A 27,574-nucleotide genomic window follows, 5' to 3' on the forward strand; every position below is an offset into this window, starting at 1 on the left:
ATGGCAAAGCTGAGGTCAAGGAAGGAAACAGTGTCATGGTGTGTTCCGGAATGAGCAGGGAGAGCAGTCAGCTATGATGGAACAATAGGGTTGGGGATTTTTAGGGTAGTATCTGGCTACCTATTCTATTCTATTCATAACTATTCTATTCACAGACTGATTTGTTCATTAGTAAAGTGGGAGTAATATTAATAAAAAATCTTTGCCCACTAAATGCTTACTAGGTCCAGTGCTAAGCCCTTCATATGCACTATCTCTTTCAATCCTCAAGACAACCCAGCGAGATGACTTTTATTGGGAGATTTTACAAAGGAGGAGACTGAGGCTTAAGGAGGTTAAATGTCTGGCCCAAGGTCACATAGAGTTGTTGGTATGATTAATCAATAATAAGAGCAGTGGCTCATTTACTGAGCAATTGTCATGTTATAAATACCGTGCTAGCTGTCCTATCTATACCAATCTATCATCTATCTCTATCTGTCTTCTATCTACCTACTTACCTACCTATTTGTCTAGATACTATTGCTTCAATTAATCCTCACTACAACCCATGGGGTAAGTACAGTTATTTTCATTCTATTTTTGCAGATGGAGAAATGGAGGCACACACAGTTTGTCACTTGCTAAGTTCACATAATTAGCATGGGTTCAAGTGGGATTTGAACTCAGGCAGCTTAGCTCCCAGCCCACCTGCTTTTAACTTCCACGCCCTGATACCTTCTTCTTGCTATGATAAAACATCTGAACAGGACTAGCACACTTGTCTAGCCTTGACAGAGACAAGTGCTCATCCTCTTAGTAGATACTGGATTGGATGCACAGGGGTGGTACCCAGCAAATGTGTACAGGACCTGAATCAGCCCGAGAACCCATTTCCGTCCGATCATCAGGCACCCCAGCCTACAACACAAATGAGGAAATCTTCCTAAGCAGGAATAAACTGCAGAGGTTCCCTCGTCCTGTTTCTCACTTCATGTTTTGGATGCTGCAGGCTGGGTGAGCAAAGATCCTGGACTCTGGCCCGGGGCTGCCTGCCCTGCCTCTGAGCACTGCCATGAACCACTTCCAGGCCATCCTGGCGCAGGTGCGGACCCTGCTCTCCAGCCGCCGGCCGAGCCAGGTGCAGGCCCTCCTGGACAACCTGCTGGAGGAGGAGCTTCTCTCCAGGGAGTACCACCGCGCCCTGCTCCGGGAGCCTGATGGTGAGGCGCTGGCCAGGAAGATCTCCCTGAGCCTGCTGGAGAGAGGGGACCAGGACGCGGCCTTCCCGTGCTGGGCCTGGAGCGGGCAGCAGGCCCCGGAGGCCGAGAGCGCCCCCAGCCAGAGGGGCCGCTGCGGTAAGTCAGCATCCCCTTGGCTCAGGTCTGGGACGTTCCCTCCTTTCTGAAAGGGAAGTCAGTGTGATCGTCCCTGTCCCGAGATGGGAAGGCAGGAACCATGGCATCCCGGGGAGCCCGAGCACTCGGGGAACCCCATCTTTGTGGCTGAGTGTTGTGGAGGCACCCGGTGTGCTTCCCACACTGCTGGAAAGAAAACCATTCTAGGGGTGCACAGCTGAACGCCTGCTTGGTTCACTTTCTAAGCCCCCTTGATTTGCCGGTGCCGTGCTGAGCACTGGGATGCAGAGATGGGCTGAGCGCCCCCCACTTTCAAGGGCTTGCAGTCAGGTGGGGGAGACAGATGCAGGAAGGCATGGTTCGAAGATGGAGCAACAGGGGAGAGGAGTCAAAGTGCTGGGGGCAGGGGACCCCGTGTGTGTGCATGTGCACGTGTGCGTGACTGTGTGTGTCACAGAGAGAGACAGAAACCAAGGGACAGACAGAGAGAGAGCGAGAGGAAGGGAGAAACAGACCTCTTTAGAAAGAGATAATAAAGCAGACAGGGTCAGAGAAGAGAGACAAGGAGGGAGGGAGGGAGAGAGGGATGGGGCCAGGTGGGGGGTGGGGAGCGGTTAAGGCCCAGCTGAGAGGAAAAAGTGAGTTATTTTTAGAGTATTGATGACACTTTGTGCATCTGAAGTCAGAAAAATAAGCCTCACTGTCCTCTTTGTTTCTACTCATATCTTTGGCTCCTCAAGCATTTTAGATCCTCTCCCAACGACAGAGTTCCTCACTTTGTTGCAAACGATATACTTCCTAAAGACACACATGTTTGTTCTGCCCCATCCTCTATGCAAATCTTCCTGCTTTTCTGATTTCATCACCTGGGGTCATGAATTTTAGCTCTTCTTGGTCTCCTTAGGGTCCCCCCATACCGTCACCTGGAGTCCTCAAAAGGACTCTGGGAAGCCAGCCCTTTTATCATCTCCAGCCTCACTTTACACATAAAGAAGAAATGAAGGTTTCCCAGAGGCGCTGGACTTGAGTGGTGGGGCAGATGAACTTTTATCCTCAACTTGGCCTCCAGGTGGTAAAAAGCCTTTTGATGGCCTTGACCAGGGTACTGCAGGTTTTCTTAGGAAAAAAAAAAAAAAAGTTCCAACCAAGATCTGACCTTACATGGAGTTAGCACTGCCTGTTAAATTCTCACCCAAGTGGTTGCCAGGGGTTTCTTGGCAACTCCTGTCACTGTCCCCCTTCTAACAGATGCCAGGGAGCAGGGGACAGGGCACCTACTACCTGGAATGATCTCCAGATGGGGAGAGTGTCTTGATGAGGTACAGATGCTCCCCAGTGGTGCCAACCTGGGTGGGGGGCAGAGCTTTCCTCTCTTCCTGAAACCCCTTCACCCCGCATTGTCCATACCCCTTGACATGGCTGCTGCCTGCCACCTCGGCCTCTCTCTCTTTCTCTCTCTCTCATGCGGCGGGCGGTGGTTCCTGTTATTTAACTCTGTTTCCTCCCTGGGGATGTATTATTTTTATTTCTGATCCCACGTGACTCCAGAAAGTGGAACTGGGCCCACGGTGGCATGCTCTCTGGGGGGCTGGGAGACAGAGCCAGACAAATTGCTTCCTTTACCTGCTCCCTCTCGCTGCCCCCCAGGCCAAGGCTCCCCTCCTGGGCTGCAAGGCTTGACCAAGGCAGGCTGCCAGGGTCTAGGTGAGCTGGAGGACTTTAGGCTCCAGAGGGAAAGAAAGAGAACAGGGGACGAGAATTGTGCTGTCTGTAAAAGAAGGGCACTGACTTTGGCTTCAAAGGGGGTTCAGGAAAGGAAATCATCCACGTAGGGTTCTGTTACTCTCTCAACAACCCCATGATGATCTTGGCCCTCTGCTGCTCCAAACCAGCCCTCCACTGGCTCCCCATTTCACCCAGAGAAAAAGCTAAACCTGGACAATTGTCCACAAGACCGTCTGTGATCTGGCCCTCTCACCTCCCTGCCCTCATCCTCTACTTCTCCCTGCCCTGCTCAATCTGCTCCAGCTACACTGGTCCCCTCACTTCCCCTCATATGTGCCTGGCGCTCTGCTCTCCCCTGCCTCAGGACCTTTGCACGTGCTCTTTTCTCTCCCCGTAGCATCCTTTCCTGGATATCCTCAGAAATTTTGCACATGCTCTCCCCTCCAAGTGGGGCGCCATGAGGGCAGGGATCTTTGTCTTCGTCATGATGCATCCCAAATGCCTTGCTCAGTGCTTGCACATGGAAGGTGTGCAGTACGCATGTGTCGAATGAGAGGTGGATGGATTCATGCATGCATGGTGCAGGTACTACCATTATTCCCACTTTACAAATGAGGAAACTGAGGCCCAGAGAGGCTACGTGGCTTGCCTCTGTTCACACACTGAAGGGCATGGCTTGGGCAGAGATGCTCCTGGGCCTTGTGAGCCCAGGTCCATAGCAGTACTTTCTGCTTGGCTACTTGTTCTAAACAACCCAAGGGGCTACCGTAAATCTACCAACACATGTTGACAGTCTTCAAAACGCAACTTCTCTGATGATTCAGAAGGCACCTTCAGATCCTGCAGCGCCTCACTTGCAACTGTGCAGAGAGACCACTTCTGGAGAAGTGATCTTGGCCAGATCAGGTTTAGCCCAAGAGTCAAGGTGCTTGTCCTGAAGGAACTTGGCAGCCTTCCTGGGGAATCAAAGCAAACATTTGGGCAGTCATCGGTGGACAGTGGGTGACAATGCTTGAAAGGTCAATCAAAGGCCAGAGAAGCAAGAGTCAGGATGAGCAGGGATGGGAAAAGAGCTAGGCTGGAAGCTGGACAGCTCTGGGTTTGAGGCCATGCTCTTTTACTTACAAACCATGCAACCTTGGGCACATGATTATCCCACTCTGAACCTCAGTGTCTTCATCTGTAAAATGGGGGTGATGACATAAACCCTCTGTGGCTATAGTGAGTGTTAAATGAGATGGCAGCTGGGAGACTGTGCCTGGCATGCAGCGGACACTGATTAAACATCAGACAACTCTGGGGTCAGGGAGGAAGGGGGATAATAGCAAGGAGAATCAGACAGTGGGGAAATAATTTAGGGGTTGGAATGCTGAGAAAACAATCGTGTCTGCAGTCTCGCTGGGGGCCCCAAATACTATCTAGACATCCACTCAATGCAAAGCACAGTGCTGGGTGTTTGGGTGCTGGGTACTTGGGTGCTGTGCGCATCCAAGAAATGGATCAACGAGGTCTGTGCCCTCATGTTGACACATTGGCAGAGCTGGTGGGCCTGCCCTCTGACAGCCCAAGCGCCTCTCCGGCTCCCCGATTCCAAGGGGTATGACTTTGAGCACTTCCTGGGAATCCTCTGGGCCTCAGTTTCCCCATCTGTAAAATGGAGGTGATAACAGCACCCAGAGTCACCATTAAGAGGATTCAATAGCATCATACAACTTAAGCCACATGCATTCCCAGCAATGGAGACTTGGTTCGTACTACCATTATTCCCACTTTACAAAGGAAGTTGATGTCAGAGGCAACCACGGACCCTACACAGAAGGCAGGCTGAGTAGAGGTGAAGGGAGTAGAAGTGAGGACAGACCCAGCCAGCCCTGGGTGTGTGAACGGAATGTGGCGCACAGCCGCGCCTCTTCTGCAAGCCTTCTCAGAGGCTGCCGGACATCCTTGCCACAGCTTTATATTTTGCTGTTCTCTTTAGGATGACTTTGCTTGGTTGCTGCTCTGTGTTCTTACTGATGTGAGGTTTGGCCCATGAGATCACTATTCTAGGAAATGGAGAACAAATGCTCCCTCTATGATGTTGCCTTATTTATTGGAAAGGGAGGAACACATCACCACCTCTGACTCTTCCTCCAGCTTCCTTCCTTGTTTGGCTCTTGGAATGAGAGAAACCAGTGCTGGGACCCGGCAGAGGAGAGCGGCTGCACCCTTGCAGGGCCGGGTAGGGTGCCGTCCCTCCTTCCAGGCTTCCCTTCCCAGGAACCGGTTATTGCTCTGATCCTTTGCCTCTTGGCAGACAACGCGGTGGCAGCCGGGATGACTGGCTTCTCTCCTTGGGCTGCTTCCCAGCCAGCTCAGCTCCATTCCCCTGCCACCCCCAGGAGCCTCAGCAGGAGAAGCACCTGCAGCCAGAAGTTGGCACTTCCCCATGGGTTTTCACGGGACCAACCAACGGCCTGTTCCACACTCCAAGCCTGGAGCCCGATCCAACCATGGCGGCTTCTGTTCTTTGTTGCTGTTGCCTGCTCAACCGTCTCCTTCCTCACTGTCTACTTGTCTTCCCAGCCACCTGCCCATCTACCTGCCTGCCTGCCCTCAAACTCACCTGGTCTTCCTACTTGTCTGCACACCCCTCTATCTACTTATACTGACTTAGCAATTTACCAAACTACCTACTTATAAAGCTGACTATATATTTATCTACTTATTTATCTGCCTTCCTACCAGCTGTTTAATGTTTTTAAAATGCTTGGCTTTGTGCCAGGCATCGGGACGTGTAAGAAAAGAATAGAAAATGAAAAGACCTTGTCCCAGACATTAACTTCTTTATGATCTAGTCACAGACAACAGGAACTATATTTATGAAATAGGAAGTTTATGATCTATTGCCGAATGTATGGCAATGAGGTTTTTTTAAAAAATGAATAAAGCAGAAGATGACTGTTAGCTGGGAGGGTGATGAAGTCGGAGACTCGGGCCTTGAAGGTTGATTAAAATATGGAACCCCAGGTAAGTGGTCCAGAAGAGGGCACTGCCTGGCTAAAGGTACAAAGGTAGGAAACTGCGGCAAGGAATGGCAAGTCTCCCCGAGTGCTCACCTGTGCTTGGAAGATGAAATTCCTCCCCCTTTCCCTTCCCTGGGATTTGGCAGGGGACCCCAAACGGTGCAACTTTAACGACATGTCTTCTGGTTGTTAGAGGTCTTTGCTATGCTGGCCCCAGACTTGAGATGAAGAAATTTGGTTCCCCAGGGCAAGGCTGGGCTTCAGCGGTGCCAAGAGAGCCCCTCAATCAGAAGAGAATTGACTTTCTCCAAAATAGAACTAAGCTCAGGAGGATGGTCACCACCATTCATGAGCAGCAGTAAAAGATGTGTTAGTAGAGAGGAATCCTGCGGTTGGCTTAACCCCTCCTCCCAGCCCCTTGTCCTCATTCACAGTCTCCAAGGCTTGTCATTCTACCCCTGCGCCCCCCTGCACCCCGCTCCCGCCACTTCTCCATCCCCACTGCCTCTGGTGAAGTTCAGACCCACATCGGCTCCCGGCTGGGTGGCTGCAAGGCTCCTCTCTGGCCTGTCTGCTCTGCTCCTACCTGTGCCACTCTGCAGCCTCTGCCAGCAGACAGACTAGTGCATGTTCCCGCGCAGCTCAGCAACTCGCTGCATGGACCAGATTCGGGTCCTGTATTGCAGGGGTTTGGAGGGGGTCAGGGCGGACATGCAAACACCAGCAGCTGCCCTTGTCCAGGTGCCAGGGGCCCCGGGCCTGGCTGACTCCGATTCCACGCTCCATCCTGACACCAAGTTGATTCTGAACCACCCTGACCATGGGGGAGAGGGGAGAGCATCAGAGCTGGCAGCCCCTGAGAACAGAAAGGGGCCCCCACCTGTGGCCTCGTGGCAGCCGAGCATCAGAAGGTTCCTGTCCCTTGACAGCAGGTCACGGGAAGAGGCAGCACCTTGGGATTCTAATATTCACCAGGTCTGGTAGGCTGAGCAGGCAAGACTCTGTTTCAAATTGACTATTAGCATTTTCATTTGTCTGCCTACTTCCCCTCTGGGACTTCTGAAAACAGCGACTGCTTCAAAATAATCACATGCGTGTGCAAGCACACACACACAAACACACAAAGGACAGGCATTATCATCTTCCTTTCCTACACCAGGAAACTGAGGCCTGGACAAGGGAAGTGAGGTGTGACGTACCTGTTAGTAACAGCAGGGACCAGCCCCCGCCTCTTTGGACTCCCGGTCCAGTGCTCTTTCAGTAAAAATGCTTGCGGCCCTTATTAAATCATTGCTTCCCAAACTTCACTCATTTCAGTACCTCGTCTTCTCTGCACACCACCTAACTATAATTGACTTAACAGTTTTTTTCCCCAAATTACTCAGTATTTTACTCAATGTTATATTTTAGAGGAAAGTTTATTTGTGTCCTACCAAAAATGAGTGCCCAAACAGAAGGTTACTATCAGAACAAAGTCACTAAGTTCTACCCAGATACTGTGGCAGCTGCAAGCCCTGAGGCTGGAGGGCTGCTCTCCCTTAAACGGGGAGAGCCAGCATTAGAAAAGTGTTAAAGACATATTAGCACCACATGGAGACTTTCTCCTTGACGCCATCAGGAAGATGGTCAGAGACTTGAGAAAAGGCATAACTTTCTCTCCATGTAAGTCAAGGTCATTCAATGCCACATCTGTGTGCCACTCTAAGCCATCTGGCTAGAAGTGTTCCATATTTGGGGTAACACTCTCTTATGTGTGATTTATGTTTCAGGCTGATGTCTTGCAATAAAACCGATGGGTGAAGCACCATCTCCCATTCAGGGCTATTTGGTTTGGGGGTGGGGGGGATGGAGAGGTCCCCAGCAGGGGCTCTCAGCTTGTCTGGAGGCATCTGTGGGGCTATGCTCCCGGCTCCATCCCTGCAGAGGACTTGCAGGGGTTGGCAGCTGGCACCCGTTTGGCTCCCGCGTGGTCTCTGTCATTTCAGAATGGCAGCCTGTTAAAGGTCCCGCCAACAGACAACTCACAGCCCTCTGCGGTCACCCAGTGTGGTCCCCAATAGGGAACTGAGATTAACATTGGAGGCAGCAGGAGGGCTCAAGGGAGCGTGGACAAATTGGGGCCCGCCTATTCATAAGAAAACTGACAGTTTGAGGCCACCTTGCAGGGGGAGAGTTTTCTGCTGGTGCCTTGCTTGCTTCCTTTGCATGCCGGCGGGCTCACAACTGGTGTAGGAAGGCAGGGTAGTGATGAGGCTGCCTGCTGCCAAACTGGACATCCGAAGGCATCTCCGGGCAGGCTGAAGGCACCAGGAGGGGCTGCCTGGCTGCATTTCCCACACCATGCGTTGCCTGGCCCCACACCCTGCGGGGTCCTACCTGTCGCGGCCCCAAGGTAAAAAGGCGGAGGGAGGGTGTTTGGGCTGAGAATACTTCTCAGTTAAGAGTGAGGTCTTGGTTGGTCCCCGCTGCCCGAGATAGACAGCGACACCTTCCCGAAGCGGGGTACAGGGGCAGAAAGAGGGATTCTTGTTCTGCTGGGGAGAGGCTGTTGGGAGAAGTGAGGACATTGGCTACTTCCTTCCACTTGAGGGATGTCAGGTCCGGCCAGGTGCCTGGCATGTGAGAGGGCTTTATCAGCGCGGAAGTGTTTGTTCTAGAAGCCAGACTTTTTTTTTTGGGGGGGGGGGGTGTTGTTAGCTCTTAGCATTGATGGCCTGGCTCAGCCAACTGCGTGGTAGGTCTCTGTGCAGGTTTTGCCTTTAAGCAAACGCTGAGGGGTGCCCCCCGCGGGGTGGGACCTCTGCCAGACCCTTATGTCACATGCTGCTTAGTCTGAACCCAGAGAGTGACGACAAGTTTGCCAGCTCTGCTGGATATAGCCCGGTGTTGCTCGAGAGTGTTTAAGGGGGAGAGGTCAGAGAGAGGCAGGTCAGAGGTCACCTTGACCCACCCCCTCAATTGCAGATGAAGCAATCCCCTCAAGGACTCAGGCCCTGGGCAGAGCAGAGGTCCTGGATCTTTGGAGAAGGCAGGGTGTGCTATCGCAGCCAGGGTGTGTGATGATGCAAGCGGGAGTTCCCAGCGCTGGGTTGCCTCCTGCCACGGCAGGTTCACTGCCTTCCCACCAGTTGTGCTGAGCTCGAGGGCCACCCAGAGGTGGGAGGGAGCTCCCGGGCAAGCCAGGGCTAGCAGCCGGGTGTCGTTGCCAGGGACTGGCTGGACGCGGGACCTCTGGCAGCGCCTGGAGGAGTTGGAGCAGGGACTGGGACGCTTTCTGAGAAACCATGTGGTGGGCACAGCCCGGGGAGGGCGTGGGTGCCTGCTTACTCCACTCCCCAGCTTGTTCCCAACCCCGCGGTGCAGAGTGAAAGTGAAACGGAAAAGGGGCAGCTGCAGAGGTGGAGGTGGGGTGACCAGGCTACCCGCCCGCCTCAGGCTCGCAGCCGCCCCAGAGCTGATCCCAGAGCGGCCACCCGCAGCGCGCGCGGAGCCCGGGGAACGGCGGTAGGTGATCAAGGTCTCCTCTGCAGCCCCTAAAACCAGGCTGGGAATCGAGGCTCAGAGACTGGCAGCGACTTGCCCGAAGTCACACAGCAAGGCTGGGGTGGAGGAGGAAGGGAATGTGGAGACTTTAGACCCGGGAAACTCCGCGTTTCCAGCATCCCTGAAAAGGCTCCAGGTAGGAGCCGGGTGTGCCCAGCGCGCCGGGGCCCCGGGGAGACGGGGAGAAAGCGATTCGGGAGCCTCTGCGAATGGCTGGGTGCGGGCGCAGCGCGGGGATCGTGCTGTGCGCGCCGAGCCGGGAGACCCGCCCTCCCTCTCCGGTAGACCTCGGACCAGGGCGGCCCTTCTTCGAGCCTCAGTTTCCCGGTTGGATCACAGGCGCCCAGGTTTTATCGCTGTGATTCTTGTCTACGTACTGGGCCTTCCAGGTGGGGACGTCTGCACAGAGAGGGCGAGAGGGAGCCCGGCGAGCGGACGGGGTGTGGCCTGAACCCTTACCCGCTGCCGGGAGAAATCCTCACCTCCCTTTGGCTTTCTTGGGGATTGGGGGGCGGGACTCCCTAGATTGTGTTTGAGCATCCGCATGTCTTCCTCACTTGGGGTCCTGAGAAACGCTTCCGAGGAGAGAAACGCTTCTAAGAAGAAAACTAAGGGGCACGGAAAGGGGGCCGGGTATCCCTGGGGTCCCGGCACCCCAAAATTGGAGCCACCCCTTGCTTTGTCTGAGGCTCATAAAACCCACTCACTGAAGACCCGCCCTCCTCCCCGGAGTCCTGCTGCTCGTCTCTATCCCAGGTGACACAAGGGAGGGGGCTTGAGCCCCGGGGTGGGGGTGGGAGGGGTCCCCGGCCACCAGTTCCCAAGGGAAGCCAGGAGGGCCGAACTTTGGCAAGTAGCTCTCCGCGCTCCCCCCCCCCCCCGTCCCCTCCCAAAGAACCACTCCTCACCAGTCAGAAGGTGAAAGAAATAGGTGCTTTCTGCTCTTAGGTCTGGTAGAAAGGGAGGGGAGGGGCCTCCGCAAAGCACCCACTTCCAACCCTCAGGCTGCAGGAGGGGAGGAGCCTAACTCCAAGAATCCCAGGAGTCGGGGTGGTGGGAAGGGTTCTCAGGGATGATTGAGATGAGGCTCCCAGCCTTCCTGTCCAGGGGAATCACCTGCAGGGGTCAGGGGGAGCCTTCCCAGGCTCAGCCCCCAGACTCTCATTGGCTGGGCGAGGCCGGGGGTGGGGCCGCAGCCGCAGGGGACACCACCGCTCCCAGGTGTTTCTGCAGCCAGCTTTCTGAAGGTCACGTGGAGAGAGGTACTGATACGGTCAAGTTCCTTTACTCTCTCTGTTACAAATGGGGAAAGTCTGGAGTGTTTTTTTGTTTGTTTGTTTTGTTTTTCAATGGCTGGAGTTTACATAGCTAACCATTGGCAGAGCCCGGATTTGAACCCAGGTCTCCTGAGAGCCCAGTCCCGTGCCTAGGGGCGAGGACGTGTGCCTCCCCAAGTGCATGGCAGGCCTGGTCTGGGGGTCAGAGGGAGACCTGTTGACTTCTCTGCCTGGTGTCAGGGGTCCCCGTGCCCCCAGATCCTGGTCAGTTGTTGAGACTGACATTTTGAGAGCTCAATACCTGGTACCTTGTGAAGGTCAGAAAATTAACACAAAACATCCTGAGGACGCTAAGTCAAGGCCTGGGGTCAGTTTTCGGCAACCAGGGAAGGGACCCGAGGGAAGGGGAGCTTCAGCCCTGCCTTCCACCTTGGGCAGGTTCCTTCCCCTGTCCAAGGCTCAACCATCAAATGGACATTTTAGCAGTTTTGAGGCAGACTCCAGGCACAGCAGCACTTTGGAAAACCACCAAAGAGTACACATGTCAGGAATAACTACTATTTGTAATTGTTTAGAAACTATAATCACTGATCACCAAACAATTGTTTCGAAAGACCCAGAGGAAGACGGTTTCAAGTCTGGGGCGCTTTTGGCCTTCGTGGTCCAAAGAAGGTTCTTGAAGAGATGTTATTGACACTAGCTCTCATGGGGAGGAAACAGATGCCTTTTCAATTCTCTTTCAGTCCCTCTTCTTACCTCAAGGAGAAAGCCTCGGATTTTGTGTATAGACAATTTTAACGGCTCTCATACTTGCTTATGTTGCTTTTTAACATTAAAACTGGTGTGGCAGCTGGCATTATTTCGATAGCAGTGTTTCATTTTCAATGGCCAGCGATCCTGGTTTTTCTCCATTTCATGTCGTGATAGAAAGGTGTTGCTTTTTTAAAATAAATGTATGTAAGTTTCCTTAAAGAGTTCATTTGGAGAAAATTCTGAGGTAAATTATAGAACAGGTAGCTTCTAGATCTGACAAAAAATTGTAAAGGTGACAGATGAATGCCTGAAGGTTAGGAAACTGGTTAGAGAAAAGCCCTGGAAACTATTGTAAAAATCTAGGCTAATGACTACAGATCAGCTGGGAGACTCTGCAAAGGGAAAACAGAAGAATAGAGAAAGAGTCACAAGTGATTCTGGGGTATCCAGCCGGGCAGAAGTGGCAGGACAGAAGAATTGGAGAGCCTAGAAGTTTCTATTGTGGGGAAGCTGAGTTGTACACATCCCCACTTGAAGACAAGCCAGGCCAGCTCAGGGGGCAGTGTCTTCTTGGCAAAAGGAAACTCCCACTACCTTGGAAATAAAACCTATCTTATTTTTCAGAATCACAGCAGTGCAAGTTGGGGAGGGGGGACTGCTTGTTTAAAAAAATATAGATTCCTGGGCCCAGACTTACTGAATCAGAACTGCCGGGGGCTGAGGGGGCCTGGGAGGCTGCAGTGTTTAACACCTTTCCGTTTTTTTTTCCTGGACTGTGTCTTCACATTCCGGCAGGCAGGGCCAGCGCTCCGCTCATCTCAGTGTGTCTGGCACCCAGCAGAGGGTTGGTGTTAGATGCCACATCAGGTCGAGCGGGGAGTCAGGGCCACAGCTTGGGGGTCCGGCTTTGCTAACTGCAGCCACAAGACCCTCATGCCCACCCCACCCCACCCCCAGCACCTGGCTTGGGTTCCCTTCCAGGAAAGGGAACCTTGTTAGATTCCTTTCCAGGCCATTGAGCGCAGCTAGGAATGTTGGGGCATGCAGAGGGAAGGTCACTGGGAGCTGGGATTGGCCCGGCAAGCTGGGAAGGGGGCTCTTCGCTCCGTCTTGTGGTCTGGACAAGGGCTGACTGAAGACGCCATCCCTGGCTGCAGCTTGTACAGCCTCTTTCTTCCCTTCTCCGCCTGGGACCTCCAGGCCCCTCCTGCCCAGGCACATGCACAAGCTGGGGCTGCCTCATTGGAGTTCCAAGATTTTCCAAAATTGCTCTGAGCTGGCTGTCCTCAACCCCATCTGAGGGAGGAAGAAATTGGAGTCCAGAGACGACAGGTGGGCACTGAAGTTGGCCTCTTCCGTGAAGTCCTCTGTGATTTCCAGGTCCCGCTTGGAGAAGAACAGAAACAAGTGATCTCAGGTTGGGGTCCCTGGGAAACAGGCCCAGAGGTAGAGAGGTGCACCCAGGAGGCTTATTGGGGAGCACCCAGAGGATCAACACCTGCAGGGAAAAGAAGGAAGCAGGACCAGGCAGAGGGCGGAGTCAGGCTGCAAGGCCGTCACCACAGAGGCCTCGGCCAACCCCACAGGAACTCTGGAGCTGGATGGCCTTTGAGCTTCCCCAAATTGAGGCAACGAGACCAGACTACCAGATGGTGTCCCCTCCTCCCCAGGGAAGGGGTGTGACCTTTTAGGCCAGGTGGCTGTGAGCCCCGAGCCCTCCAGCAGCTGACAAATGGCCGATCTGAGCAGCACACAAAGCATCCGCTGCATGAGCTGAAATGGTCAAGTCAGAGAGTATCCAGAGGCAGGGGCCTAAGCCGTCACCTAGAGTCGTGTTTTTAAACTGAATTCTCTGCAGTGCGGGAGGAAGGACTCTGGGCCCCACTGCTCTGTCTTCACCTGTTCTGAGGTTTGGGATTCTTATAAATTTCATTTGAAAGCCACTGTTCTGGTATTGCCCTCTTGCTTAACAGATGAGGGCATTGCGACCAAAAAGGGAGAAGGGTCCCAGAGCCTGCCCGACGCTGAGCAGGACCCAGATTCCTTGACACCCTGCCCATGGCTGCCCTGTCACATGAGGCTGTTGGGGACTCAGCTGTCCCCGCAGCTGTCCCTGTCCTGCATCCTCTGACCCGCCGCCCACGCCCACAGCTGCGAAGGCCTGTGGCCAGCATGGAGCCAGCTTGCTCCTGTGCCTGACTTTCCTACTCTGAGGCCCCTTTGTCCTGCCCTGGGCTGGTTGGTCCAGTCCCACAGGGGTGGGGAGCTGTGCTGGAGGTGCCAGAACTGGGGAGGGTGTGAGTGAGCAGCAGACTGGTTCTGGAGGGGAGCAGCTGTGTCCCCCAGCAGCCAGACAGCTTGCTTCTGCATCACCTTTCAGTCTGAGCTGGCACCGGAGCTGGGAGGGCACACCCATGCCCCAGAGGCTGCTTCTGCAGTGCCGGGTGCTCCTTCCCCTTGTAGAATTGGTCCGTTTGGGAGCTCAGGGCCAGTCCCTTCTGGGTCCTTCTCTAGGAAAAGACCCTCCTCTGGGTCTCAATTCCATTGCAGAATGGGTCAGAATTGAATTCTGCCCCACCACCCCTCCGTCCCAAGCCATCTTCTTCCCAGCAGATTAGAGCTAGAAAGGACCTCCGCGTCAGGGGTTGCAAACCCAAATGCCTAAGGCCCCAGAAATATGAGAAATGGGGCCAGGTAGAATGCAATAGGGAGGACTGCAATCAATTGTGTACTCTATATAGAGATATTTTGATGTCACTTAACACAAGTTTTGGGAGACAAAACTCCTGGGCCTACGGGCCTACTTCAACCCTCAGTTTTGACCTTGGACTAGGTGGCTGGCTTTGCCCCTTGGGGCCCGGAAGAGGCACTGGCAGTTCAGAGCCCATGCCCAGCAAAAGTTTCCAGGATTCTCCTGACGTGAAGCTTATCAGGACCACTGCTCCCTGTTACACACACACACACACACGCGCACACACACGCACACACACATGCACGCACGTCTTCCATCTCCCTGCTTTGAACAGAAGTGACCAGAACCTCGAGCTGCCTTCCAGGCCCGTGAGCCCCTCAGAGTTGCCATGTTCCTCTGTCCCCATTGTCTCTTGAGACCTCTTCAAGCCCCGCCAGGAAGTGAAAGTCTTGAGTGAGACCTGTAGTTTCTCCACATCCTCCCTGTCTCATTTTCCTCGGACACCCAGCCCGGCCAGCACGTGGTGGGGCAGAGGGCCAGGGTCTCCTCCTCTGCAGATGGCACCTGCCTCCCCCTGTCCATCTGCAAGTCCTGCATGTCCTCCTCTCCTCCCCCAGGCTCCTGGGCTCCTGGGCACAAACCACCCCAGCCCCAGACCACCAAGGGGGTGGCAAGAGCACAGATTCAGAAGTTGCCCCATCAACAGTTCCCTTTTGAGCATTTAGGGGTTCCGTGCAGGCCCTGTGGGTGAGCCACAGACACCCCACCCCATGGAGTCTTCTTCGCTTCTTTTCTTTGAAAGCTCAGGAGCAGCACCTTCAGTTGCCTGCACCCCTCGGTTCATAGCACACTATGATTTTTGGTCCACCTGACCAAAAATCTCTTAATTTCCCTTTCCCTCTTCCTTTCTGGGCATCCATTCTGGTGCACTTAAGGTGTCTCCATTTATTTGTGTGTGTGCTCAGAAAATACGTGTTGCTTTTTTACATGCATGCATGTTACCCTGCACACCTGGGAATGTGCTGTCAGAGCTCATTCTCCTTCTCACCCTTTCACTCTGCACCACATTGTTAAGATGCACCCGTGTTGTTGTGGGTGTGTTTGGTCTGTATTGTCCTCCATGGAGTGTGGCCTCTGCTTTTCACCTGTCTACCCCCTCACCAGTGATGGACAGCCAGGTGGCCTACAACTCCCCGTCTGCACACATAACACAGCTGCGAGCAGCCTCAGATGAGTCACCTTGGGGAGTTGTGGGGACATTTCTTTGGGATGTTTAGACCCAAGATCAGAATCGCTGGGCTCCAGGATCTGTGCGTTTTTGGGTATTCTAAGCAGTGCCAGGTCGTTCTCTGGAGTGGCCACCCTGGTCTGCACTCCCACCAGCTGTGCGTGAGGGTTCCTGAATCCCCATATCTTCACCAACACTTGGCATTTCTCAGCTTTCTAATTTTTGCCCATTGAGTACAGTATTAAGTAGCACTCTGCTGTTTTAATTTTGGAGCCCACATCTTAGTTCCTTTTCCTGGATGCATAATGTAGGCAAGTCACGGCAACCCAGTGAGGTAGACACTACACTAAGGAACTGTAGTAGGTATTACAACTCAGAGAGGTTGAGTAACTTCCGCAAGATCACACAGTAAGTGTGGAGCTGAGATTTGAACCCAGAACCTGCACTCATAACCATTCGTAACCACTCTTAACATGATACTGTTATTATCATGTTTTTTCTCTCCCCTAAAATACCATCTGGGTCTAGATTGTAAGCTCCTTGGGCAGGGACTGGGCTTTAAACATCTACACGGCCCCTGGAGAACTGAGCTTAGTTCCTACTGAACTCAGGTAGGAGATGCTCAGTAAATCATTGTTTTAAAGATTTAGAGGAACAAAGGGAAAGAAGTTTGAGTTTTCTGGGGGACGATAGGGTGCAGGAGGAAAAGGGGAACTCATTTGGTCTGTTTTTCCTGCAAAGATGCTGATAGGGAGCTGATTACAGTTGACAACGGGCCCTCGGCTCCCGGCTTCCCGCCACCATCTGCCCTCCGGATGCAGCTTGTCATGAGGTTGGGGGGCACTGTGGGTGGTAAGGGGTTCTGACAGAAAGGGTAGGGAAAGGCAATGGGGAACCCAGAATCCCCAAAAGCCTCAACCAAATAGTCTCTCGTATATGGTTGGTGAAACTGAGGCTCAGAGGGGTAAAGAAATTTACTCAAGGCCAAGCTGGAACACAAACCCATGTCTAGACATACAGTGCGGAGATTTTTCCATTAGTTCCTCAGGTGGAGAAGTTCAGGGCACAGAGCAGTGTTGGAGATTTGGGGGGTAGCAAAATAGCCCCTCTCTCCCTTGCAGCATCTCCTAACACCCTCTCCATCTTTCTGGGAGAAAAGCATCTGATAAACTAAGCCTAACTTCAGTGGCATCATCTGTAAGAGATTGAAAACCACGCTAAAACTAGAGGGCATCCAGCACATCCCAGGTACAAAAATCTCCCCAGCAGAGAGCCAAGGTTGCACCAGTGCTGCATGAACCAAACATCAAATTGCCTAGATCTGAGCTCCAACATTTAGACCGCATTTACTTCCTCTCAGGGGAGAGAGAAATGAGTTTTTAATTCATACCAGTTGGGTACATACAGTTTTTCAAAGTCCATGGTGTAGGGTGAAGTGGGGATGGACAGACACGAACTCCATAAGGGACTTTTGGTGGCAAAAAGACTGGGAGCTTTTTCTCAAATTGGATTTAGAAAGTGGTGGCCCAAGGGGAAGGGCAGGTCCAAAGAGGACCTTCTAAAAATACTGCCCATTTACCAAATCAACACAGACCTCTCCTCTGCTGTTGCCCATACTGCTCCTCAAAAGAAGAAATCGTCTTGCCGCCCACGACTTCCCTCGCCGGGTGAGGGCCCCTCCCCTGGCCGGCTGCTGGGTGGCTGGGGGTCCAGGGCTACGCAGGGAAGCAGCAGAATGCACCCAGGCTTTGGAGCCAACAGTCGGTTCAAATTCCAGCTCACTAGTCACCTCTCTCAGCCTGTTTCTTCATCTGAAAAATGGGAATGCAAACAGCTAATGCATAAGTTAGTCCAAATGAGATAATGTCTATAAATTGTGTTCTTTAAAGTCTGGCACTCAGTGAGCACCGATGATTTCTAGTTACGTTTCCATCCACATTGACAGAGAACACCTGGTGGCTGGGGGCAGGTGAGCTTGACCGAGAGGGTCCCTGCCCTCAAGAGCTCTTGGCTTGTTGTGATCTGCCCCATGCTGGGGTGGCTGAAGGGGCTGCTGCAGTTGGGTGATCAGGGCCACCTCTGCCCCCCATCTCTTTCACTCCAGAATTAGAGGTGGAGGAGAGTATAGTTGAGGGACTTTAGAAGCACTGCTGAAGTATCCATGGACACAGAAAACATGGGCCTGGGAACACCAGGAGATCCTCAGCTAAGATCCAAGTAGGTCTTGGCATGAAGTGGAGACGGCCGTGGCCTTGTGGGAAGATCTGGACTGGAGTCGAGAGCCTCAGGTCTGAGACCCAGCTCTGATGCTCCTTAGCATCATAGGTTCCTTTGTGGGCCTCCTGGGTGCCTGCACACCCCACATTCCCCCCTTGGCTTCTCAATGGCCCTGCAGGGGAGGCTTCATTATCCTCATGTCATGGTGGCAAAACTGGTAGAGAGAGAGATTAAATGACTTGCCCAAGGCCTCACAGCCAGGATCCAAACTCAGGCTCCCAACCCAGATAACCTTGGACAAGCCACTTCACTGAGCTCTTTGAGTCCCCTCCTCTGTCAAATGGGCACAGCACTCCAACCTGCCTTCTCCCCAGAGCTCCTCTAGGGGTTCAGCTGATGAGATGGAGGCTGAAGTCTACTGTGAGCAAATCCTGTCTACCCGAGGGGAAGTGCTTGGTGCTCAGGGTTCAGCCTTAGGGGAGCAGGATGGGAGGTGCTGAGGTGAGTGCTGGGGGCGTCCAGGTGCTAAGTGTGGATTTCTTCTTGTCCAGGATGAGCCAGTGTCACAGCACTCAGGCCCTCAGGTGACTTTTCCCCCAGGCAACTTCTCAGTAGTGGTGATGGGGTGCGTGGCCCAGACCATCCCGGCTGCATCATTGGCTATGGGGGGGCTTCTTTTTTTTATGGGGTCTGTGGGGTCTCCTTATGCGAAGGAACAGATGTGGCTTCGTTTTGGCTTCACGATGTGGTGACTGGGGGTACTGGAAGAGAAAAGATTCCTTTGTAAGCCTCACAGCAGTAAGCTGCAAATTAATAATAATGATAATAATAGCTATTACCCATATTGTGCTCACCATGGTTGTGTTGGGTGCTGTTCTAAGCCACCATTCACTAAGAACTTACTAAGACTCAGTCACCTTTCTAAGGGCTCTATGTGAATTAACTCACCTAATATTTATGAGTTACTGATTTTTATTCCCATCTTACAGATGAGGAAACCGAGGCTCAAAGAGGTTAATAAAAAGAAATTGCCCAGCTTGTGGTGAGTCGATAGGTGAGGGTGGTTTCAAAATTAGGCAATTTGACTCTGAAGCTCACGAGAGTTGCCTTCTTTCTCTCCTATTGGTGCATTTCCCTGACTGCATTTGGTGATGTTGTCCCAAGAGCCCGTCATTAAGTGAGGCTAGGATTAAACTTCCTAAGCCTCTCCCTGCTGCACTTCCCATCATTCCCCATCTATAATAGGACCTGGTCCCTATTCCTGGAACTAGATAGGACAGGTGTCTATTTGAATGGGAACATTTGACTGGAAGGAAAGAGCACTGGATTGGGAGTTTTGTGTCGGGGGTGGGGAGTCAGGTATAGGCTCAGTTATCAACAGGCTGTGGGGCCTTGTGTGAGTCAGATCCCCTCTCAGGGTCTCAGTTTTCTCATCAGTAAAATGAAGGAGGTTTGGGTTTGATGGGCTTGAAGGCCCCTTACAGATTTCAGGTCCTAGGAGAAAATTGAGAGGTTGGGTAACTTGCCCAAGGTCACATAACTCATTGTTGGAAGAGGTAAGTCTGGTCCCAAGCTGTTGTCACCAGATCTTGCTGCCTGGAGAAAAGAAGCAGACAGCTATAATGGTAGTTCTTAATGAATACCATAGCTTGAATGGGAGATAGGCAGAAAGCAGGATTTGGGGCAGGGGACATTCTCTCACCATCTTGGAGAGAACAGTAGATTGCTTGCCTGCCCCCCAGGCCCATGGTATTGGGAGAGATGGAGTCCTTGTACCCCACCCCCACCCCCCACCCAGCCTTGGCCCCACTCCAAAAAAAAGGTGGGGGCCCAATCTTTCAGTTCTGCTTCCTCCAGTCATGGCTGGCTGGGCCCTCACTGCAAGCTGTTATGTTTGGGTTCCCACAGCTCTCGCCCCAACCCATTCTGAACAGGGAGTCTAAGCTAGGGCCCCACATTGGACTGGAAAGTTCTTTTTCTGTGATATCCGGGGTCTATGTTTGTAGAGATCTTAGGCAATGAGAGTTGCTGGTGAATGAAAGGAAAAGGAGCAGCTGAGAAATGGTGGTGAGATGGCATGTTTACTCATGGCCATTCTCTTCCTCTTCCCTTCCCCATTTCGCCTCCGTTCTCTTCCAGGCCTAGGTTGAGGCACTAAAAGGCTCTTTCATTTCCCCTACCCTTCAAGGCCAGCTCTCCTCCCACCTCCTCTCCAAATCCCTGGAGCCTACTAACTGTCACCTTATTTGGAAAAATGGGTCTTTGCAGATGTAATTAAGTTAGGGATCTTGAGAGGAGGAGATCATCCTGGTTTATCCAGGAAGACCCTAAATACAATGAATAGTGTCCTTAAAGGAGAAAGGCAGAGAAAGACTTGAGGCGTGAAGAGGAGGCCATGTGGCCCCAGAGCAGAGACTGGAGGGACGTAACCGTAAGGTCCCAAGCCAAGGGACGCCTGGAGCCATCAGAAGCTGGAAGAGGTCAGGAAGTCTTCTCCCCTAGAGGCTCTGGAAGGAGTGCAGCCCTGCCGGCACCTGGCTCCCAGACTTCTGGCCTCTAGAACTTTGAGGGAATACATTTCTGTTGTTTTAAGCCACTCAGTTCGTGGAAATTTGTTACAACAGCCTTGGGAGACTGATGCACCATGGAATCCTAGGCTTCCTGAACTGGGATGAGGCTTCAAATCTTGGCTCTACCCTGCGCCAGCTGCACAATCTTGGGGAGGTAGCTTAGACTCTCTGAAATCCAAACTCCTCATCTGCAAAACAGAGGTAATTCTGCCTACCTTCTGGGGTTGGTGTTTTGTTCTATTTACAACAATTTTATTGAGATGTAGTTCACATACCATACAATTCATCCATTGAAAGTGTACAATTCCGTGGTTTTTAGTATATTCACAGAGTTGTGCAACCATCACCATAATCAATTTTGATAAATTTTCATGACAACCCCCCCGCCAAAAAAAACAACCTCTGTACTCTCATTTCCCCCTACAACCCTCTATCACCACCAGTCCTAGGCAACCGCTAATCCACTTTCTGTCTCTATGGATTTGCCCATTCTGGACATATCATATAAATGGGATCAATCAATACATTGTCCTTTGTGACTGGCTTCTTTCACTCAGCATGTCTTCAAGGTTCATCCATGTTGCAGCATGTATCAGAATTTCATTCCATTCTATGGCTGCATAATATTCCAGTATATGGATGTACCACATTTTGTTTATCCATTCATCCAATGACGGACATTTGGGTTGTTTCCATCTTTTGGCTATTGTGAATAATACTGCTATGAACATTTGTGTACAAGTTTTTGTGTGGACATGCCTGCAGTTGTTTCGAGAGTAAATGAGGTAGTGTCTAAAGCATTTGATATGCCATCTAACAAATGGTAATGGTTATTATAAGAGGGCTCAGAGGGAACGTAGAGAGAATCTGCACCAACCCGTTCATTTACAGATTAAGAAATAAAAGTTTATTTTGGTTTTGTTAGAAATTTTTCTTATTGTTTGTTTTTTAATTTTTTGATAAAGTTAAAAAAACAGTGAATGAGTGTTAAAAAAAGTAAATGAACAATGGGGGGAGGAGGAGAATGGAATGTTTCGGATGTTCTTTTTTATTTTAATTTTAATTTTATTTTTTGGATTAATGAAAATGTTCAAAGATTTATTGTGGTGATGAATGCACAACTATATGATGATACTATGAACAACTGATTGTACACATTGGAGGATTGTATGTTATGTGAATATATCTCAATAAAATTGCATTTAAAAAAAAGAAATAAAGGTATAGACAGAGGGCAGAAACTTGTAAATCAGTAGCAGTTAAATGCAGGTCCTTGAGTCAAACTTTCTGGAACCAAAGCCTCATTCCACATGGAGCTGCATTAACTTCTGTAAGAAATTTCATCTCTCTGGGTCTCAGTTTTCTCATTTGTAAATGAAGAGAGTTGACATGAGGATTAATTGTGCCTGGCATATAGTAGATACTTTAAAAATCTCAGCTGTTGTCAGTCGTGGCAGAGTCAGATGTGGAACCTAGATCTCCTGACTCCCCGGTTGAAGTGGTTGTAAGTTCCTTGGAAGAAAGGAATGTGGGTTTCCTTTCCCCACTGCCCTGAGCATTGAAGGGGTGCTGAATGAGCACCTTTGTTTGCTTTCTTTGGCTCCCACTCCCACCCTGGTCCTCACCCAGTGACCTGGCTGGGTGCTATTTGTCTGCATTCTTCCAACACCCAATACGTCTTCCCTTTCAGACAGTGGGCAGTGTCCCACCATGGAGTTGGGGCCTCTGGAGGGCAGTTACCTGGAGCTTCTCAACAGCAATGCTGACCCCTTGCAACTCTATCACTTCTATGACCAGATGGATCTGGCTGGAGAAGAAGAGATCGAGCTCTACTCAGGTGGGTTCTCCTCCCTCTCGCTCGTTCCAGCTCCCTCCCCAACCCTCAGCCTGTGGTGGAGACAATCAGCTCCCACAGGGAGCAGGGTGTGCTCCAGTCAGCACCACGGACAGCTCCCGCACTTGTGCGCTGCTTCCACCCAATGGGGAACATCTCCCAGCCCCTGCCCCATCTCTCCCTCCCTTCCCACCAAGCCTCCTTCTGAAACCTTCCTGCTTCATCCAACGGGCTTTTCCTCCCAGAACCTGACACGGACACCATCAACTGTGACCAGTTCAGTAAACTGTTGTGTGAGATGGAAGGTGATGAAGAGACCAGAGAGGCTTATGCCAATATCGGTGAGGACATGTCAAGGGCAGTTGAAGGGAAGGGGATTCTTTTCTATTTTGCTAATGTCACCCATTCACCATGAGTCAAAGCAGGTCTCTCCCTGCAATCATGGCAAGGGGAATGCAGAACAAAGCTAGAAGAACAGATACTTCATGGAAGAAGGGAGATGGAGAATACTAAGGTGGTCACTAATGACCACCAGGCATTCTCACTTGTAGTATCCTCGGCCTCTATTCTATACTTTTTTCTGTTTCTTCTTTTTTTTCCTTCCCACAAAGCCCACACCATATACGCCTCTCATTCTTTCTCCCCAGCTCCTAAACCAAACTAGTATTTGTAGTAACTGCCATTTATTGGGCACTTGCTGCAGGCTAATTGCCATAATGCATTATCTCCTTGAATCCTTTAAACAACAAAGGAAGTAGACACTATTAGTATCCCCATTTTACAGATGAGGATATTGAGGTTTAGAGAGGTGAAGCAACCTATCCAAGGCTGCATTAGACATAGTGGCAGGTCTGAAGTTCTAATCTAGGTCTTTCTCACTGTAAAGCCTTTGTTTTTAACCAGAAAAGGAAAGGATCTGAGACAGGAAAGTTTGCTAAGGCTTAAGCTGACAGGTTGGTTTACAATTCTAAGAAGAGCCGCAGATTTCAGATAAGGGCAGAACACTTTGAGGAGAGGAGTTGCTGTTTTTTGGGGGTAGGGTGGGGTGGGGTTGTGGTTGGGCAGAAGATCCTTTCTCAGAATCGTCACTATCTCCCACAGACACTTGTAAAATTAGAAAAAGGTGCCCATTCTTCTGTGAGATGCAACCTCCACCAGGATGTAGAGCTTGGCTAGCAGAGTGGAGGCTGGATTTCAGCCCCTTTTGACTGGGCACTCTTGTGCAGTGAACAACCTGCACAACTGTCCTCAGTGGTCCTTTTCCTGGCAACCCAGGAACCATATAACTCAGGAGGCCTGTGCTCTGTGTGAATGTGGCCAGTCTTCCCCCAGCCCACAGCTAATCCCGCGTCACACAAGGGCAGAGAATGGAAAGGACCCGTAACTCTGTGTCTCAGAAATTGCAGAACTGAGAGCTTGCCTGCTTCCTTCCCTTTCTGGGAATTTACTTGGTTTAAGCAGAAGTGTTGTGAATCTAGGGCATTCACATTTTCACACAATTGGAAACAATAATTAAGGATTTGGGCATCACTTAGGATTTGGGGACTTCTTTTTCTCTTAAGGGTATCTCCACAGGAAGTGGAAGCTTGCTTAAGAAGTGGTGGGAGGTGCTTTGCCCAAGTTTTACTCCTGAGGTCTGTGGATTTTCTCTGTCCTCCAAGGTCATGCAATCATTTGAGGCATCCTGAAATGTTACTATGACTTCCATATGTGTAAAATAGGGGACTTGTCTCACAGGATAATTGTGAGGATTGAATAAGTCACTGAGTGTAAAGCATGTAGAACATGAATTTGCACAAAGTAAACACTCAGGAACTGTTAGGGCCCACCACCACCACCACCACCATCACCATCATCTTCACCATCACCTTGGCTGTCATCACTCCATTCCTCAGCTCACAAACTTTCCAGAGCTCCCTATTGTTGAAAGAAAACTGCCACCAGTCATCTGCCCAAACACACACTTCAGATCTTTCCTCATTCTGTCCCTACTACCTAGGAAGCCCTTTGCTCTCCCCACCTCTTAGATTCTGCCCTGTCTTTGAAGGCCCAGCTCCAGGTTCCCTTCCTTTGGGAAGCCCTCCTTGATTGCCACACCCCCCTATGCACTCTCTCCACTGATCTTCTGCCAAATAACTGTCTTTGCATGGTTCCTGGCCATGTACCACTTCATATAATAAGCCACCATTTATTGAGCATCTACTGGCTACTGGCTACTGTGCTGGATGCTTTGTATATACAGCCTCTAATCAATGTCACCCATCCCTGCATAATAGGTACTATTTATCCTCATTACACAGTGGAGGAAGCAGAGGCCCAGAAAGGTAGAGTAATGACCCAAGGTTGCACTGCCTGTGGGTCTAGTGGGGGTAAAGCTGGAATTCGAACTCAAGTCCCAAGCCAACTCTGCCACTCTGCCTTGTACTACTTTATTGAAAAAGATAAGTTTTCATGGATACATACCTCATTCCTTCAATTAGATTAAGAGCTCAGGAAGGGTCAGTGTTCATTCATTAATCTGGTCATTTGATCTTTAATTTAGCAAATATTTATTGAGCCCCCCGCTGAGTGCTAGGCCTGCAGGGCCACAGCTTCCTGATGCCTGGCCCAAGCTCTGGCACTCAGCAGACCCACAGTAAGACTTCGTTCATTGACTGAAATTTTCCTTGTCTGGACAGCGGAACTGGACCATTACGTGTTCCAGGACTCCCAGCTGGAGGGCCTGAGCAAAGACATTTTCAGTAAGTTGGGGGTTTCTTGGCTCAGCCTGAACTTCCTTCCTTGTTCCTTGGGGTGTTCCATAACACCGATGGCTGTTTCATAACAACCACGGCTGCTCCCTAGTACCCACAGCTGCTCCCTAGTACCCACGGCTGCTCCCTAGTACCCACAGCTGCTCCACAATATCCACAGCTGCTCCCTAGTACCCACGGCTGCTCCCTAGTACCCACAGCTGTTTCCTAGTACCCACGGCTGCTCCCTAGTACCCACAGCTGCTCCACAATACCCACAGCTGCTCCCTAGTACCCATGGCTGCTCCCTAGTACCCACAGCTGTTTCCTAGTAGCCACAGCTGCTCCATAGTACCCACGGCTGCTCCATAATACCCACAGCTACTCCCTAGTACCCACAGTTGCTCCATGGTAACTTCGGCTGCTCCCTAGTACCCACAGGTGCTCCATAATACCCAAGGCTGCTCCATGGTACCTATGGCTGCTCCCTAATACCCATGGCTGCTGCATGGTACCCACAGTTGCTCCATAATACTCAAAGCTGCTCCATGGTACCCATGGCTGCTTCTTAATACCCACGGCTGCTCCATGGTACCCACAGCTGCTCCCTGATACCCACAGCTGATCCATAGTACTTATGGCTGATCCATAACACCCACGGCTGCTCCCTAGTACCCACGGCTGCTCCCTGGTACTCATGACTGCTCCCTGGTACCCAAGGCTGCTCCGTAATACCCACAGCCGCTCCATGGTACTCATGGCTGCTCCCTGGTACCACAGCTGCTCCATAGTACTTATGGTTGATCCATAACACCCACGGCTGCTCCCTAAATACCCACAGCCGCTCCATGGTACCCACGGCTGATCCATAGTTCCGTAGTTCCCTTCTCCACAAGGCAGGGGCCATGGAGGCCCACCTTGGGCCTCCATTCATTGTGGTGTTGGTCTATTTGGTTTTTCTCCAAAGTCGAGCACATTGGACCAGAAGAAGTGGTCGGTGAGAGTTTGGAGGCACTGACAGAAGCAGGGCGGAAAAGTCAGAAAAGACGTGAGTGAGCAGCCCGTCACCCCCTCCATGATTGGCCTCGACCCTGCTTGAGAACTGACCCTTCCTTGGCTCCGAAGCCTGTTGTGGCTCCCCATTGATTTCCTCATTGAGTCCTGTCCACCTTGCTGGTTGGGAGGCCCCCGCTGCCCCTTCCCTCCCCACTGTCCGCTGGTGACCTGGGGAGGTAACAGATGGCCCACATGCAAATGGCCACCCCCTGGTGGGTTTCTGCCCCTGGCTGTTTTGATTGCCATTTCCAAAAGGACCTCTGGGTTCTGGCTTCTCTTTCAATCTTAGTGGTTGCATGTGAGGGAGGTATCTTCACGCACAAATTCTGTAGCAAGAACTGGTTTTGCATCCTGAGTCTGCCCTTTGATACATCACCATTAACTGAAGTCCATAATTTACAGGAAGGTTCATGCTTTGTGTTGTACACTTCTATGGGTTTTGACAAATGCATAATGTCATGTATCCACCACTACAGTATCACGCAGAATAGTTTCACTGACCTAAAAATCCCCTGTGCTCCACCTATTCTTTCCTTCCCCCATCCCCCTGAACTCCTGACACCCACTGATCTTTTTATCATCTCTTTAGTTTTGACTTTTCCAGAATATGAGCTTCAAAAATGTAAATCAGACCATTTCACTTCCCTGCCTGTAAATTACATACTACAAAGTCCTGCGTGATATGGCCCCTGCCTGCCTCTCCAGACTCACCACGTGCCACTCTCCTGCGTACTCACTTTGCCCTGTCACACTGGCTTCTTTCCATTCCTGGATCCCTGTGCCCTTTCCGGCCCCAGGGCCTTTGCACCTGCAGTTCCTGCTGCCTGAGATGCCCATCCCCCAGTGCTTCCCTGGCTGTCTCCTGGCATCGTTTAGGTCTTGGCTAAACCATCATCTTCTCTTAGAGGCCTTCCCTATCCACCCTCTCCACATAGATCACCCCAATCAATCTTAGCTTATCGTGTCCTTTCTAGCACCCTACTTTGTTTATTCTGGGTTTTTTTTTTTTGCCTCATTCCCCCACTCTGAGGACAGGACCTTGTCTTTCTTACTCTCCATTGCATCCTCAGCCTCCAGCACAGTGCCTGGCATATAGCAGCGCCTCAATAAATATTTGTTGAATGAAAACATATGTAAAACGGACATGACAGTTAACTGAGTGCTTACTATGTGCCGAGCTACACATAAGCCCTAAACTTATTTATTTTTTTCTGAACAGATAATATTGGTGAATGGTATAACAATCCAAAAGGTACAAAAGGTGTTCAGTGAAAGAAACCTCCCTCCCTGATCCCTAGTCCCTCCGTTTCCCTCTTCGGGGATAGCCAATGTTGCCTGGGCAGAAATAGTCTATTCACCTACAAGCCAGCTCTTTTTTTTTTTTCTTAATTTTCTACACAAATGGCCACATTTCCCCTGCACTATTCTGCATCTTGCTTCTTGACTTAACATGTCAGGAGGTCATTCCTATATCACATTCCTATACCATGGTCCTGCCTCTTTCTGTCCTTTCTTTTCTTCCTTCCTTTCTTCCTTTCTTCCTTTTTCTTTCCCTCCTTCCTTCCTTCCTCCTTCCCTTCTTTCTTTCTTATAAATATTTAACCC

At 51.1% G+C, this 27,574-nt stretch overlaps 1 protein-coding gene across 7 annotated transcripts in view; it reads left to right on the top strand.

Moving 5' to 3' along the window:
- The first annotated feature begins 914 nt into the window (after positions 1 to 914).
- CIITA (class II major histocompatibility complex transactivator) overlaps positions 915 to 27,574 on the top strand; it is a 45,851-nt gene continuing 19,191 nt past the window's right edge. For 2 of the 7 annotated variants that reach the window (XR_005213456.1, XM_037813508.1), the window contains exons 1-5: positions 921 to 1,337; positions 22,038 to 22,184; positions 22,427 to 22,522; positions 24,860 to 24,922; positions 25,881 to 25,961. Coding sequence is in view for 5 of the 7 variants with exons in the window: in XM_037813508.1 (XP_037669436.1) it covers positions 1,055 to 1,337; positions 22,038 to 22,184; positions 22,427 to 22,522; positions 24,860 to 24,922; positions 25,881 to 25,961 (670 nt within the window). In the remaining 2 variants the exon portion in view is untranslated. Of the gene's footprint in view, positions 1,338 to 8,215; positions 8,460 to 8,806; positions 9,572 to 9,635; positions 9,747 to 22,037; positions 22,185 to 22,426; positions 22,523 to 24,859; positions 24,923 to 25,880; positions 25,962 to 27,574 lie in introns of those variants that run through there. The other 5 variants (XR_005213457.1, XM_037813504.1, XM_037813505.1 and 2 more) reach the window with 5 other exon arrangements.

This window comes from Choloepus didactylus, chromosome 21 (assembly GCF_015220235.1).
Source record: "Choloepus didactylus isolate mChoDid1 chromosome 21, mChoDid1.pri, whole genome shotgun sequence".
NCBI classification, from domain to species: domain Eukaryota; kingdom Metazoa; phylum Chordata; class Mammalia; order Pilosa; family Megalonychidae; genus Choloepus; species Choloepus didactylus.